This window comes from Trachemys scripta, chromosome 12, assembly GCF_013100865.1.
Source record: "Trachemys scripta elegans isolate TJP31775 chromosome 12, CAS_Tse_1.0, whole genome shotgun sequence".
In the NCBI taxonomy this organism is placed as follows: domain Eukaryota; kingdom Metazoa; phylum Chordata; order Testudines; family Emydidae; genus Trachemys; species Trachemys scripta.
This window is the reverse complement of record NC_048309.1, coordinates 24,537,121-24,553,416: the sequence shown is the minus strand read 5'-3', so window position 1 is coordinate 24,553,416 and position 16,296 is coordinate 24,537,121. Positions and strand designations below refer to the sequence as shown.

General features: G+C 51.0%; 1 protein-coding gene across 3 annotated transcripts in view; it reads left to right on the top strand.

The window, feature by feature from the left end:
* MYBL2 (MYB proto-oncogene like 2) overlaps window positions 1–16,296 on the top strand; it is a 40,981-nt gene that overhangs the window by 12,156 nt on the left and 12,529 nt on the right. For all 3 annotated transcript variants that reach the window (XM_034786903.1, XM_034786904.1, XM_034786905.1), the window contains 8 exons: window positions 2,398–2,491; window positions 3,187–3,258; window positions 5,290–5,382; window positions 7,140–7,360; window positions 7,507–7,663; window positions 8,582–8,854; window positions 11,295–11,669; window positions 15,125–15,264. In XM_034786903.1, the coding sequence (XP_034642794.1) occupies window positions 2,398–2,491; window positions 3,187–3,258; window positions 5,290–5,382; window positions 7,140–7,360; window positions 7,507–7,663; window positions 8,582–8,854; window positions 11,295–11,669; window positions 15,125–15,264 (1,425 nt within the window). The remainder of the gene's footprint in view (window positions 1–2,397; window positions 2,492–3,186; window positions 3,259–5,289; window positions 5,383–7,139; window positions 7,361–7,506; window positions 7,664–8,581; window positions 8,855–11,294; window positions 11,670–15,124; window positions 15,265–16,296) is intronic.

The window sequence follows — 16,296 nt, the reverse complement described above, 5'->3', positions numbered from 1 at the left end:
AGCTGGGTTTGTTGCATTGCACCCCCCCTTCCCCATCCCCCCCTCCCTGGTATTTCAGGGGAGAGAATCCACTCCCTCCATTTCCCTTCCCCTTTATGGGGGATCTTGCTGGGCACACAGGGGAATCTGTAATGCTCAGAATTATTCTCCCCACCACTGCTAGGAAGGGGATACGATCAGAGAGTGGGGGGCAGCCTGGGATCCGGGTTAAAGTGCTGCTTTAAAATGGCCTGCTTGCAAAATGTGAGGGTGGGGAGAGGAGCAGCCATGTCTGGCATGGAAAAAAAGTTTTTTTGACTCTCAAGTGATCAGGTCAGTTTGGGGCTGGTGAAAGGTGCCAGTCTGATTATAAAGTCCTTGGGGCAAGGACAGTCGCTGATCAGATGGTAGGAGCAGCACCCAGCCCAATGCGGCCCTGCTCTTGTTTCTGGCCTCTGGGTGTGTTACTGTGATGAAGACAATAGTGTACAGGCAAACCAAGCTATACTATAACACACACTAAGTGTCAAGTATCAAAGGGGTAGCCGTGTTAGTCTGGATCTGTAAAAGAAGCAAAGAGTCCTGTGGCACCTTATAGACTAACAGACGTATTGGAGCATGAGCTTTCGTGGGTGAATACCCACTTAAGTAGTTTATCAAAAAATATTATGCCCCAGGTGTAAGGACCAAGCCTACCCAATATCTTGCCTTTTTTTTTTTTTTTACTCATAGTCAGTCTGAGATTGTGTGCTTAGATGAAAGCTTCTTGCTCCCTAAATATTGAGAAGGAATCAAGAGTTCAATTTGTTTCCTCCCTTCTTCAATAAAAAAATACAGCTCTTAAGCCTATCGGATCAAGTCCAGTTGCTCTACCTATCTGGATAAGGGAGCTGGAGACTGGCCTGTGTCATGGGCTTGGACGTGGGTACAAAACAAAGCAAAAGGCTTGCACTGGGCTAGTGGCTCTCAAACTGTGAGCTGTGAAGAGCTGCCTGGTCACATGGTGCTGGTGGCTGCTCCTCCTTAGCTAGTAAGTCATATTAAATACTTCCCTAATGTTATTTCAATGTGACTATGAAGCTGTCGTGGAGATCGATGGCATGTAATCACCCGCTTGAGAGAAGGGGAGGTGGGCTGCAGTCATGGAGGCAATGTGAGCAGCTCATGAAGAGGTGGTCAATGCCTACAGAGTACTTGACTGTGACCGGTGTGCTGTAACTGCTACTTATTTCACTGATCCTAAGCATCTCACTGTCACCTTGGCTGGGTTTGAACTGTGACCTGTCTCCCTTGGGTACTTAATATGGCCCCCATTATGGTAGTATCTATGTGTTTCGCAGTCTTTAATGTGTTTACCGTGAGGTAGGGCAGTGCTGCTACCCTGTTGTACAGGTGGGGAACTGAGGCACAGAGCGTATGTCTACATTGCAGCTGGGAGCCTGCCTCCCAGCCTGGGTAGAAAGACTTGAGCCACGCTAGCGTGCTCAAAATAGCAGCGTGGAAGTTGCAGCAGCTCAAGCTACTGATTTGAGCTCAAACGCAGGGGCATGGACTCTGGATGTTCCATCATGGGCGAGCCATCTGAATCCAAGCCTACCCAACCCCCGAAGTCCAAGCTCAGGTGGCTAGCCCGAGCCTCCGCTGCAATGTCCACAAAGCTATTTTACTTGGCCTGGGAGGCATGCTCCCAGCTGCAGCGTAGACATACCCAGAGCGGCTAAGTGACTTGCCCAAGGTCACACAAGACATCTGCAGCAGAGAGAATCTAGGTCCCCTAAGTACTAGGCTAGCGCCCTAACCACTTGGCCGTCCTTCCTCTCTAAAGGTAAAAAGCTGCATATCTTCTTTTAGTTTTTAAAAGGTCTTTGTCCCTGCGGTGGATGGGGATGTGACGCTTCCCGGGGTTGTGAGGCGCCTCACTTCCACCTGTCTTTACCGAGAAGAAGTTGTGCCAGGACCTGCCAGGGACCAGCTCCCCACCTCTACTAACCACAGGCAACACAACCAGTGTGACACCAACTTTCAGTAGAGACTTTACATGATACTCTTTGGTGAACTGATCTGTAAATACCAGACCCAGGGGATCCCTGTAACCCATATGCATCCCTGTGGCCTCTGCCAGTTGGCATCAAGAGCTGTTTGTGTCACAGGGGAGTTGAGCTGTGCTCCTTGATACTGTTTGCCAGTAACAGAGCCAGATTTGCAAAGATGCTCTCCTAAGCAGAGAGTGCAACCCCTATTTGCAGGTAATTACTTGATACCTAGATTGTTCAGGTGAGGCAGCTGTGTTTGGGAAGTTTGGCCAAAACTTTGTGAAAAGGCCCAGGAGCAGAGGCAGAGCTCTGGGCTGTGCTGGGGTATTTGTTCCAGCTGCTGCATCTCTCATAAAACAAAACTAACCCTCTTGGTTTTGTGTAGTGAGGAGCAAGATGAGCTGCATTACCAGGACACAGACTCGGACGTGCCAGAGCAGCGGGAGAACAGGTGTAAGGTCAAGTGGACTCACGAAGAGGTAGGTGACAACAGGGAACGTGTGTTGTCTCTTCGAGGGTGTGGGGATAGAGTGGCTGCAGGTGGCAGGAGGGAGGAGGTAGGAGTAAGGCCTGCTCTCTAGGGCACCTCAGGACTTCCTGTGTAGAGAAGCTGTAGGGTGAACTGTCTGCACTACAGGAGCTCTCCCTGAGCTGTGCTGTGCCCCAAGGGCAGGGTTGCAGCATGGTGTGGGGGGTTAGCCCTCTCTGCCCAGCCATATCGAGGGCCTACCACATTGTAATCCAACAGCATAGCCCGGCTCTCAGCCTAGGTCTCTACTGGGCCTAAAACACACTGACTGGAGCACAGTTTGGCCCTGTCCATGCAGTTTGAATCAAACCATGTTAGAACATAGGTGCGCCAAAGCAGTATTTAATTACAGCAGCTGAACACTTGTTTTCAATGAGTGGCCTGGGCCTGTATGCGTAAAAACTTATGCCAGCCATTTATGGCTCAAGTTAGAAATCCTGCCTTCGGGTGTTGCTACAGGCAGCTGGAGTGATGCTGGGTTTGGGTTGGTTTTTTTTTTTTTTGACATGATTGTAAATGGCAGGACAAAGGTTCAAGCCCTTATCTCTCCAGCTGCAATACTTAGTGACGTGTCCCTTGTACAACAGCGTGGCTGTAGCATCTTGTGCTTGTGCGGGTGAAAGCTGACCCCTTTGCTCTTCGCAGGATGAATGGCTGAAGACGCTAGTGAAGCAGTTTGGACAGAGCGACTGGAAGTTCCTGGCAAGTCACTTTCCCGTAAGTGGAGCTGCAGGCGGGACGGGGCGAGTTAGGATACTTGGCACTTCTTATGCCCAAAGCGCTTTGCAGCCGTGAGCTAGTGTTGTGTTTGTACAGCACCCAACACAATGGGGCCTGGTCCCTGACTGGGGCTCCAAAGTGCTCTGCTAACACAAATAATAATAATGACCCCTCGGAGCAGCCCTACAGGGTGGGAGAATAACTAACCCGTCTGAAATGGGGAGGAGCTGCGACAAGAACTCAGGGGTGTCTGTCGCAGTTTCCCATGCTAGGTGCACTAGGATACAGACCCTGTTCTGACTGCATAAGGCAAAGGTGTGTGTGTATACCCCACGTGCTCGAGTTCTGTGCATTGGTGGGTTCTATGTGCAAACCTCGTTCCTTCCTGTAGAGATGGTAGCACATGGCATAGGGGCCCTGTCAGTAGTCACCCCCACACCCCCCGTGCTGGGTGTCTCTCATTTTCTTGAACTGCTGGTTCCCAGCTTCTTTCTTCGCCCCCTGCTCATCACAGATTCCTAGATTCCAAGGCCAGAAGGGATCATTGTGATCATCTAGTCTGACCCCCTGTATGACACAGGCCAGAGAACGGCCCCAAAATAATTCCCAGAGCAAAGCTTTTAGAAAAACATCCCATTTAAAAACTGTCAGTGCTGGAGAATCCACCACAACCCTTGACACGTTATTCGCTCTCACTGTTAAAAATGTACACTTTATTTCCAGTCCGAATGTGTCAGGTGGCCACATGGAGGGATGCATTGGTGAGGGATGTCCCTTAGCAGAGACGCTTGGGATGGCAGGCTGAGCCAGCAGCCTTGTCCATAGCAACAGCAATACTGTGGGGCACCACAGGCCGGATGGGAAGGAGGTTGGCTTACCTGCAGGAAGCAGAGTCCTCTACAAGATGGGTTGTAGGGAGGGTGGATCTGGGCTCAAGCAACTTTCCTCTCCCCACTGCTTGTCTCCTCTGATTCTTGCCCACACAGACTAGTCTGGTTCACCCTCCAAGGCTGGGAGGTGCTAAGCTAGGAGGGGACTACTTTCATGGGCATTGTCTGTGACTAGCAGTTGTCAGAGTAGCTTCCAGTCGCCAACATGACATGGGATGGGAGCACCCCTGGAGCAGTGTGTGCTGGAGAGAGAGGACCTGGGAGCATATGGCTGAAGCTCTCGGAACTGGAAGGGCAAGCTCTGAAGGGTTGATGCTAATGACACAGTTGACACGTTTGGACAGAATCTCTTTCTGCAGGGGGTTGTTTGTAATCTTGTTCCGGGGGACAGAGGCAGTGAGTGAAGCTGCGTTTGTGGGATTTCAATGCTGGCTGGTGGCTCTAGCAGGGTTTCTCAAACTGGAGGTCCCAACCCAAAAGGGGGTCGCAAGACTATTGTAGGGGGGTTGGGAGAGTGGCGACTGCTGGCCGGGCTCCCAGCTCTAAAGGCTGCACTGTTGCTGGCGGCAGTGTAGAAGTAAAGGTGTCATGGTTGGTGGAGTGGGGCGGAGGGGCTGGTTTCACAGCCTGAAATATTTTCAAAGGCGGTCCCAGCAGAGAACCGCTGCTCTAGAGACTGGAGTCTTCTGTTTATCCACCTGACAAGGACAGCAGTGTCAGAGCAGGTTTCCCCCACCCATGTATGTGCCAGTGTGCCCCAGGCATGCCCAGCAGGGACCATCTGTAAGGTTGAGAGAGGAGTTTGGTCTCTAGGGCCCATCTCTACTGACCTGGCTCAAAAGAGGGCCAGTGTATGTTTGTGGTGTGAACACCTCCATTGGGAATGGGGCTGAGAACTTGCTAAGCTCATTTCTCACAATCTCAGCCGTCACATAATCACCACTCTTGACCACTGATGTGAGGTGAATGGTGGCAGGGTCCCCTTCCCGTCGCTCTCCTGAGCTGTCCACTCCTAGCCTGGTTATCTTTTGAAAATAAAACAGCCAGTCCAATATGGAAGGTTTCCCTCAGTTGCTCTGTGTTGGTCTTGTAGTTGTGGCCTCTGTTCTAACTCATGGCTCTTAATTCCCTTGCGCAGAACCGCACTGATCAGCAATGCCAGTACCGGTGGCTGAGGGTGTTGAATCCAGACTTGGTTAAAGGGCCTTGGACCAAGGAAGAGGATCAGAAGGTAACTTGGTGGCAGCGTCACGGTCAGTGGGTTTGTTGCTCTGTGTGGAGGACATGAAAGGCGCTGGATTTGCAGTCTGGAAGTCCTTTTACATATAGCCCAAAAAAGCAGCACTCGATACCCTTCTGTGCACTCAGTGAACTGCTTCTAAGCTGCATAATAAGGCATTGTTTTTGACCTGTAAAGCTCTAAATGCCCTGGGATTTGCTCATCTGAAAGACCGCCTCTTTCCCCATACCACACTGCTTGAGCAATGATCCAGCAAGGTGTGGACTTGGGGGGCTAGCAGTGGGAGAAAAGGATGTATTTGACAGTTGCTACCTTGTGTCATTTTTTTCTGTCCCAGTATCTTCTGATCTACCCTTTCCTGTCCAACTCCCCTGCTAACCCCTTGTCTGTGCCTTTCTCACCTCACACTGATTACTGCTGCTTCCTCCTTTCTGTGCACCCTGGTGCTTGCCTGTACGCTCCTCCTGCATGTCACTGTGAAAATCTGCTGTCTTTCCTGCATCTGTGACCAGGTCCCTTCACATTACATTGCATTTCAACTCCTCCTCCTCACTGCTAGGGCCCTCCACTACTGCCAGCATCTCTCCTTTCCTCTTTGGCTGTGACCCTGGGTGTGTCCTAGACTCTGCCGTCTTCACTTACCACGACGTTCCCTTTGTCTCCTTCCGCTGTTGTCTCTACCAGACTGGGTAAATGAAGCTGCTTCTCCATGTATACCTGCTTCCTCATGTTCTTCCACCCCCTTTTACATTGCAGCCGATCTCGGCCCCAGCAACTCTGTGGGAGTTGTGACTGCTTGTGCAAGGTGTGTTGCCTATCTATACGAGATTGTAAGCGATTTGGGGCAGGGACTTGGTCATCTGAGGTCTATAAAGCTCCTTGCTTGGCATTATAAAAATAAAAATCTGCCAACAATCTGTCAGCCAAGGAAGACTGGATAAACACAGAAAGTAGCCTACATTATTACTATGTATATAGTGCTCTCAATTTGCACAGCACTTCACAGAGACAATAAAGACTGATTCCTTGCCCCAAAGTGCATAGAATCTAAGGGAGGATCAAAACAACAGACAGATATAACACAGGGCAGGGTGGATGAAGATGAGAAAAACAAGATTGCATCGTCACTTGGAGCTAGCATGGGCATCTATGTTGGTTTGTTTTAAGTTAACCTAATTTAATTGTGATTAGAGCGCAGGCTGCCCATACTGGCACTGTAGCTGGGTGCAGAGTTTTAAATATGCTCACGTGATTCACATGCTGCGGATATAGTCTCGCTGGATCAGGGAGAGAGCTAGAAAGAGGATGGAGTTTGTCAGTGCAGTCAAGTTTCCCATGGTACAGATGGAAGGAGGAGCCTCGGGACATGTGTCAGCTTGTCACCTGATCAGAAATAGGCACATGGTTTAAAGTCTATCACCCACATTTGTACCGTGAAGAGTTCTGCCACACCCAGAGCTCAATTCTCTGCTGCCTTGCCCCTGGCATAGTCACTGATGCCCGTACAGAATGGCAACATTTTACACACACGTGGCACTGGTGTGAATAACAGCGCAAGGTGCTGAGTAAAGGAGACTCATGCCCAGGGGTCTGAGTGATGGTTCATGCAGACTCTCCTCTAGACAGAACTCTCTCACTGTGACATCCATGGGTCCCTGTAGAGACACTGAAGGTGGAAAAAGCAAACCTGAAAACAAGTGCACTCGATATCCATCCATTCATTCACTTCATTTTCCTTTTGTTTAAAGGTAATTGAATTGGTTAAAAAATTTGGCACAAAGCAATGGACACTGATAGCAAAATACCTGAAAGGCAGGCTGGGGAAGCAGTGCCGGGAACGCTGGCACAACCACCTGAACCCCGAGGTGAAGAAGTCCTCGTGGACGGAGGAGGAGGACCGAATCATTTTTGAGGCTCACAAAGTTCTGGGGAACCGCTGGGCTGAGATTGCCAAGCTGCTGCCTGGGAGGTAGGGCCCTTGCCTGTTGTTAATGCCTTAAGAGTCAGATAGGCTGTTGAGATATCTGTATTGAGGGATGCTGAGAATATGGATTCTTAATTTCATCAGGAGCCATCAGCTCTAAAATGCCTGTTGACTGTGGCTTTTCTCTCCAGGACTGACAATGCTGTGAAGAACCACTGGAACTCCACCATCAAACGGAAAGTGGACACAGGAGGTTTCCTCAGTGAAACAAAAGACTCTGAGTCCCTGTACTTGTTGGTGGAGGTGGAGGGCGAAGAAAGCCAAAGTGTCCAGAGTGCCGGGAACCAGGTACAGCACCAAGCGAATCAGCTGGCTGATTAAACCTTGCAGTGGAAGATCTTGCATTTTGGTTGATGGTGAGGTGTGCATTGTGTGAGGTGTGCATTCTCTGCAGATCAGAGACATTCATCCAAAGCCATGCTGCTCTTCAGAATAAATGTGCCAAAGCTATGTGCCTGGCTGTGCTGTCTGTACCCACTAGCTTGCCACGCTCTCAACCAGGAATAGAACCCAAGAATGCTGATTCCCGAAACTCCAATCCTGTCTAGAAAGTAGTTGTGTAAGCCACTGGCACAGTGCATGTTCCATCCTTTGGTGCTGGTCCATATAGAGGATAACAGGCTGGTTCTTTGTGCTCAAGTGGGAGGGGTCTGTGATGTGGATCTGAAGTTCCTGGGTGCAAACCCTGCTGATGATGTATGTTTGTGTGGGTAGAGGGGTGTTCTTTTTTAAACCTTGGAAATTGCATACAAAAATCTACGTTAAAAGAACATTAAGTCACGCTCTCTAAAGTTAGGAAATGCCTGATGTAAGGGTGCCTGTGTAACCTTAATTCAGTGACTGTGTGTGTGTGTGTGTGTGTGTGTGTGTGTGTGTACAGTATGGCACAGTCTTTAATTACATGATCACATACTGATTGTTTTACAAGACTCCTCCATTTGGTGAAGAGGACTGTAAGAAGAACAAGGATAATTCTTTTGTGGTTAAGACACTGGACTGGGGCCCAGGGAGCTGGGTTATATTTCTGGCTCTGCCACAGATTTCCCATATGATGCTAACAAGACTCTAGCACAAAGCATACGCACGACGGGGCTGAACTAAGGTTGCACGGGGGACCTCAGTCCTGGCACTCCCTAACCTTGAGAGCTTGACTTTTCAACCTTAGCATTCTTTTGATATATGGCTTTTGTGTTTCTGTTTGCAAAGAAAAACCTACACGCTAGCTGGCCTGCTGATACCTTGGAAATAAAGGAGGAAGAAGCCAGTGAGGAGGAAGCAACTGGCTTCCAGGAGCTGCCCTCTGAGCAAGCAGCTGCAACACTGGCAGAGGACAATGCCGAGGGGGCCCCAAAGGACGTGGCGCCTGAAGACGCATCGCCGGACGGCACCTTTCCATACAAATGGGCAGCTGACACTGCCAACTACTTGAGCCTGACGTCGGGACCAGCCTTTACGGAAGCTCTGGATATGATGGAATCGGTAAGAGGGGAGCAATGTCTCATCTCCTAATATACACCTCTGAGAGGGAGGCAAATGGTGTGGTCCAGTCCCGCAGCCCCCGAGCGATCCTTGCCGATGCATTGGTTTCAGTGGGGCTGCTTGTGTGATTAAAGGCTCCGGGCTTGGGCCCTCTGGCAATTCGTTGTGGGTTCTCACCGCCTGCTTTCAATCCCAAGATGGGACTCCGTGCCTGCACCAGCAAATAAGAACCCCCCCCTGCTCTCCTGCAGGGGTTACCTGTAATTAGGGCCCAGGCTCATGGGAACCAGCAAGGCAGGGCGCTCTTCCCCCCGGAGTGACGGGCTGGGGCAGGGTAGGGCATGGTGGGCAGTAGGCAGAGCTGTAGCTCTGTCCCTGTTTCCTAGTCAGAGCAGATGAGCCAGCACAGGGGGCAATACTTCCTGCTGGCATAGGCCAGCCGTAAATCACTACCATCCAGGAGCAGGGAGGAATTATGACTGTGAGGGGTGTCTCGGAGACCCACTGCCTCCGGGAATGCTTCCAAGTCCCAATCTAGTCCTCAGTTTGTTTCCACCTGAAGTCAATTACACAGCAAAAGCATAAACCTTCCCACAGGAGTGTGATTGACTGGCTAGCCCTGGCCAGCCTGCCTCACAGCCGCTGCACAGAGCATGTCACAGAGGGGGCAGGTTAAAAATATCAATGGGACTTGGCCATCTTGTTTAAAATGGACCCTATTCAGCTTTCCAGGCAGCTGGCTTCTCTGACTGACCTTCCCGTTCACGGAGGATGTTAGACTGGGGGGGAACATGGCCCCATTTGGATCCATACAGATGTGGGGCAAGAAGCGAAGGATTGAATCAGGACTGTCTTTTCCATTTGCAAAGCTGTATGGGGACCAAGATTGAAGTAGCAGGGAGGAAGCGAGGTAGAATAGAAGGGCGTTGACTGAGAATAGAAGGGCGTTGACTGAAATTTGTGGAAGAAGCTTGGGCTGAGACTGTCCAAGTGCCTGGGGAGTTTGGGAGTCCATTCCCATTATATTGAATGGGAATTGGGCTTCCAGATCTCTTACACAGCTTTGAAAATCTCAGCCTTGTAGAGAAACTGTCTGCATTTTCCTAGGCTTGGTCTACACTTAAAAGTTTGGTTGACATAGCTGCCAGCCCCCGACCAGTTTAGACTCCGTGTTGTCAACAGAAGAATGCCTCTGTTGGCGTAGCTACCGTCCTTCAGGGAGATGGTGTTCCTACACCAATGGGAAAACCCCTTCTGTCTGTGTAGGCTGCGTCTACACCAGAGGTCCCCTTGGGGGATGCGGAAGAACCTTCAGGAAGGTGGGGCTGGAGCCAGCCCCTGTGGAGGGTGGGGAGGGAGCGCCACCCAGCTCTGCCCCCAGGGCCCTGGATGCTGGCCCCGATTGCCGACCTTGGCCAAAGCTCCACTCTCTCCCCTGTCCCCAGCTATGACTCCAACCTCCTCCCCCATACCCCTGCCTGCGCCCCCCCCCCCCGTCGTCTCCTTCTTCCCTCCCCCCCCCCCGCAAGCTGTGGTCCTGCTCCCACTGAGCTCCGGGAGGTGGGGAGGCACGAGGTAAAAAGTTTGGGGACCACTGGTCTACGCTATGGGGTTATGCTGGTGTAGCTCTGGTGACGTAGCTATGCCAGAATAGTCTCAATAGTATAGACGTACCCCTAGTCTCTAGTGCTGCTAAGTCTGTTACTGTCATGGACACTAAATGCAGACCCAAACTGAAGTCAGTTGTGGGGGATTCATTTGAATTAATTTTTGAGTTTCTTGGCCTTGCTGATCTTAAAATCTATTGCAGGATGCCACTGCTTTCAGAAGGGCCAATGTCTACAGGAGGAGTGCTTTACCAGTGTAGGAATACCAGCAAAGCGCTCCTCGTGTGAACGCAGCTGATATCGACTTAGCTTATACCGCCATGCCCCTGAGTGAAACAAACTATCCGGGCAAAAAGACAGCTTGGCCAATATAACTGTGACTACACTAGGGGCTTTTGCTGGCTCAGCTGTGTTGGTCAGGGATCACGCCTCCTTGTGCCCGGTCCGACAGCTCTGCCAGCAGAAGTTTGTAGTGTAGCCCTGACCTTACGTAGCATGTAAATGAAATGTCCCTGCAGGCAACAGAGAGTGCAGTGCTGGCCCTGGGAACTCCAAGGGTCAGATTCTCCAGTCTTTTAGTGCAGTTGCTTCAAGCAGTGCGAAGTGGATGTAAAATGCTGCTGTACTGATTTGCACTGGTGTAAAGGACAGCATAGGGTGTGGAAGACAGACTCAGGCCCCACGTCTTTTATAGATCGTATGTTCAACCTTTGCGGGTCGCTGGAGCCCTTTGCTAGGCCCTGCCTGTGCACTGGTCTCTGAGGTCGTGTCCTGTGGCAGCTCAGAACGCTGCTCATTCTTGGCCATTTCTAACCGTCTCTCATGTCTGGCAGGACCCAGACGGGTGGTGTGACCTGAGTCACTTCGACTTGCCCGAGGATCCAGCCGCTGGCGACAGCAGCAGCAACAGCCCGGTCAGGCAAGCCCCCAGGAAGCCCCCAGCTCCTGTACCCCACGTGACAGAGTATCGCCTGGATGGCCACACCATTTCAGACCTGAGCAAAAGCAGCAAGGGCGAGCTGATCCCCATCTCCCCCCGCTCAGAGGTGAGCTCTGGCACGCCGCCCTCGGTGCTCAAGAGGCAGAAGAAGAGGAAGATCTCCCTCTCGCCCGTCACGGAGAACACCAGCTACTCCTTCATAGACTCCTGTAACAGCATGACGCCCAAGAGCACCCCGGTCAAGACGCTGCCCTTCTCCCCCTCCCAGGTATGTAGCTAGATGGGAATCGGGCAAAGCTCGTTCTGTTGCTGTCTGCTTGGGACACTGTGAGTGAATTAGAGGGTCTGTCCTGGTACTTTATTTATTGGCCGTAATGCAGTCGATACTGATCAGCTCTGTTTGCTTAATATTTATCATGCCACTTGCCTTGAAATGGGCACTGCCAGTGTGTAGGATGGCGATGGAATTCTGTTCTCTGCTCATCACAGTCGTATCTGAGCACCTTCCAGGAGCCCATTGGGCTACGTGACTAGACATCGGGCACAGGTTTCTTCTCATCCTCTCCCTGGGGGAGAATCGGGTGCAGAGGAGTGTCTTGCTTTGGTAGGCTGTGGGTTTTTTTTTTTTTTTTTTTTATCTAAATATATCTGTTGCTTTTTGTTAGAGAAGGCAAGGTCAAAGAAATACCCTTGGATTGGGAAATGGAGAGGTTTGAGATGATCCTTAGTTTTGGGGGGAGTTCATTCCACAGGCTCGGACCAGCCCCCGGAGGACCCTGGCCAGTCTCGCTGCAATTTGTGTAGGGTGCCTGTCTTTCCCCTGCTGAATCACAGAACTGGGGTTCTCTGGCCACTTGTGGTGATTAGACATGCCGTGGGAGATGGGGCACGTGAATAATGGGGTACACGTTCAGCTAAACTGAAACCCAGCCTCCCTTTATGAGGGGCACAGAACGTGCCTGCAGTTAGGTAGGTGGAGGCGCACACATCCAGCTCTTCACCCACAGTTAAACTGTGGGTGAGAATTACTGGGGCACCACCCCCACTGCTTAGAAGCTGCCCGGCCTATTGCTGGACAGCGGGACCGCCCGCACAGCATCACTGTGGTGTACGCAATGTGTCTCATCCCGATGGGGAGGGGAGTACCCTGAAGGCCGAAGCCATCAAAGAAGCTGCTTCTGTTCAATCCATGTGCTTGTCACCCAGCCAGGTTTAGGGGCAAAAGCTTTGGGCCGGTGTTGTAATCCAAGCCCTCTCCTCCTCACCAGATGCTGCGGTAAGGAGAATGCTGTGTGCAGCAAGGACAAGCCCTAACTCAGGTTCTTACTCCAATGTTGGCCCTACCCTGACTCCTCGAGTGTGGTCCCCTTTTGCCCAGGCTAGCTGACCCTGAGTTCTGCCAGCACTCCTGCTGCTAACACAGCCGCTCAGCAGTGTGTACGCAGGCTTGAGCCGCTGGAGTGCAGAGTCCTTCAGTGCCTTCCCACAATTCCCTGGGCCATGTTACCTACTCCTTGCTTGTGAACCAGAGGTCACCTACCAGTTCATACAGCCTGGTATGGTGTCTGAACCGTACATTTGCTCGCAGCTTGCTGTGCCTGCAACACTTCCATATTTCTACTGCACGTCCACGGCACTTGAACAGGAGAGACTGTGGCCAGATCTTCCCAGCATGCTGCCAGCTGGCCAGAGGCTGACCCATGCTCCTGCTGGACCTCTGCTGTGAGGCCAGCATGAGCCATGAGTTCAAGGCCAGGACCTGAAGTCTACACTTCTGTGATGCAAACCCCTGAGTTAATTTTGCAGTGAAGACATTCCCTTAGGCTGTGAGTTCTTTGGGGCAAGGACTGTTGCCTATTCTGTGTTCCTACAGAGCTTAGCAGAATTGTATTATTGTTTATCATAGCACTGAGGAGTCCCAGTCATAGAGTGGGGCCCCATGGTGCTAGGTGCTGTACGCACACTGAACAACAAGACAGTCCCTGCCCCACAGACCTTGCAGGGTAAGACAAGAGACAACGGATGGGGGAGTACCAGGGAACAATGAGGCCAGGTCTGTACTACAAAATTAAATTGACCTGACTTACGTCGGCATCCAGCCGCTGCGGTAATTACATTGCTTGTGCGTGTCTGTGCTTTGCTACCTGTGTTGGCGGTGCGCGTCCTCCCCAGGAGCACTTGTGTCCATTGTACTGTCAGTGTGGGTCATTGTGGGATGGTTCCCGAAAGCCAATAACAGTCGACATAAGGAACACAGCGTCCTCACTGACACTGCGTTGACCTAACTACATCAACCTTGACTCTGCGCCACTCGTGGATGTGGAGTTATGAAGTGTAGCTGGGCAGTTATATCAGTGGGAGTGAAATTCAAGTGTAGATACTTCCATAGCTAGGTCAATGTAAACTGCCTTGTATTGATCTGATGCTGTAGAGTAGACCAGGCCTGAGGCAGTACTGGGTAGCGTGGCAGGCAGTGGTCTCAGCACACCATCTGCCTAACTGTTGTCGGGTTGTATTTTTGGAGGCATCACAGCAAAGGAGAGTTTTAAAGAGGAATGCAGGGGACAATTGGTCTTCGGGCAGTACCACACTTTCCATGTTTAACCTCCCCATGCACACCTTGTGTGTGATCGTGCCGCCCTCTGGTCTGTGACCAGCATAGAGGATAAGAGCCAGTTACTCCTTTTAGCTTATGTGGATTTTGGTGCAGAACGTCTCATGATCTTTCCCCTCTGATGGCCCCTGATGGGTTCGTTCTCCTCCTCTCTGTTCTCCTCCTCTCTGTACAGTACCGTGGCAATATGAGAGCCAGTAACCTCAGAGCCCTCCTGGGAGGTAGTTCGGTATCCTACATTTTCACGGGCACAGAGATCACGAGCTGCTGTCTCACAGTGAATCTGTGGCAGAGCTGAGACAGAAAGCTGATCTCCCGACTCCCAGGCTCTTCCTCCAACCACAAGGCCGGTCTCCTGCGATGAATGTAACAAAAATAACTCTTGCCCCGAGTGGGGTAAGAGCGAGGGGGCACGTGGAAGGCGTTTTCCTCGCTGGCCTTGTCTTCCCTAGGAATAAAAGCATGCTCTTAATGGGAATTATGAGCATGGGTTAAAATCATCATGAAGAGGAGGCAGTGTGTGGTTTTAACATGAGTCAACAGGCTGAGTTAGACTATGGTGGAGCGCAAGCTGCTAACTCATGTGAAAACTACAAACTGCCTCGTCTTCACTAGGACTTACCTTGTGCTAACTCATGTTAGCCAACACTCGTTTTCCTGTGGTGAAGATGCACCCACTGGAGCCTTGCTAAACACACACGTACAGCTTGAACGGCATCAGTATAGTCAAAGCGATACATGCAGCTGTATTGGTACACTTATATTGGCATATCTGTCCCCATAAGCAAAGAGAAATAAGCTGCACTGGTATAAGGCACATTTATACTGGTTATAACTACATCCGTACCGGTAAAAAAATCACACGCTGAACTGACATAGTTATTTTGGTTCAAAAACTGTGTGTGGATCAGGGCGAAGTCCGGGTCTTCTGATCTGTGGAGGGAATATTGTCTGCCGTATTGGTAGCAAAAATACATGTAATCAGTCAGTGTGAGCGATCCTCTTTTAAATTCAGTAAAACTAGCGTAAGCTAATGGTCAGTGACGGCCTTGAATTTCCCAGGATGTGAAGTGTGTTCTCTGTGTTTCTTTCTTTCCCTCGCTTGGCAGTTCTTAAACTTCTGGACCAAACAGGATACACTGGAGTTGGAGAACCCGTCCCTGACCTCCACTCCTGTGTGCAGTCAGAAGGTGATAGTGACCACCCCGCTGCACAGGGACAAGACTCCACTGCACCAGAAAAACTCAGCGTAAGTCATCCCTCACTCTCCCAGCCTCATCCCAGCTTGCATCACATAGCAGGGAGGCTGAACCATCCCAGGAGTGGTGTCCTGTAGCTGTGGCACCCCCACGGGAAGAAAGGGGCTGCAAATAGTGGGCTTTGTCTAATTTTCGAGTCCCACAAGTGTATTCTGTTTTTCTGGAGGGCTTCTGTATTGTAACATATTTTAATAGTGAATTGTGGGCCGAACCTGCTGGAGCGAAGGTGTCCGACTATAAAGTGGGCTAGAGCATTTAAAGTGAGCAAGACACATTTGTAGAGGCTGGGTCTGGAAGGGGAACGTCCCACCAATTAAGCAACGGGATCTGCTCTTGGTGATGAAGTGCCGCTACCCAAAGCAGTTTCTTCTGAATGCTGCTGGGTATGTCTCTTGCTCATATGGACGAGAAGGGCATTCAGTTGGAATGGTGAGGTGGGAACCATTTCTATAGTTATGTTCTACCCTTCATCTTCAAAGGCAGGGAAATATTTCACACCTTCCCCAGAGCCACTCCACTGTGGGAAAGGAACACTGGTGGATTAGACCGAGTGCCCGGCTGGTGGATTAGACTGAGTGCCCAGTCCTGGTGCTAGAATGCCTGGCAGAACCTGCTCTGTCTATGCGGGGTTGGAACTTTTGCTTCTGGGTACGTGTCTGTCCGGGGAATGTTACTGGGCTATGGACCTGGCTGCCAAAAGTGCTCTCCAGACCCCTGTAACTCTGCCCCACTGTGTGGTGTCTACAGGTGTATCCCCTGCCAGACAGAGCGTTTGTGAGCATGCTTCCCTCTTAAGCCTTGTCCACCCAGGGTAACGGATGTGCATAGCTGTTCCAGAGTAACTCTCCCACGTGGATACTCAATTCCAGATTAAAAGTCACTTTATCCCAGAACAGTAGCGTAGCTAGGGGGGGTTCAGGGGAAGCAGCTGCTTTTTAAAAAGCGGCGCCTGCTAGGCCGCCGCTGGGGTCCTATAGGCAAGTGGGGGGGCAGCACGGTCGGACTCCGGAGGAACCATTGGG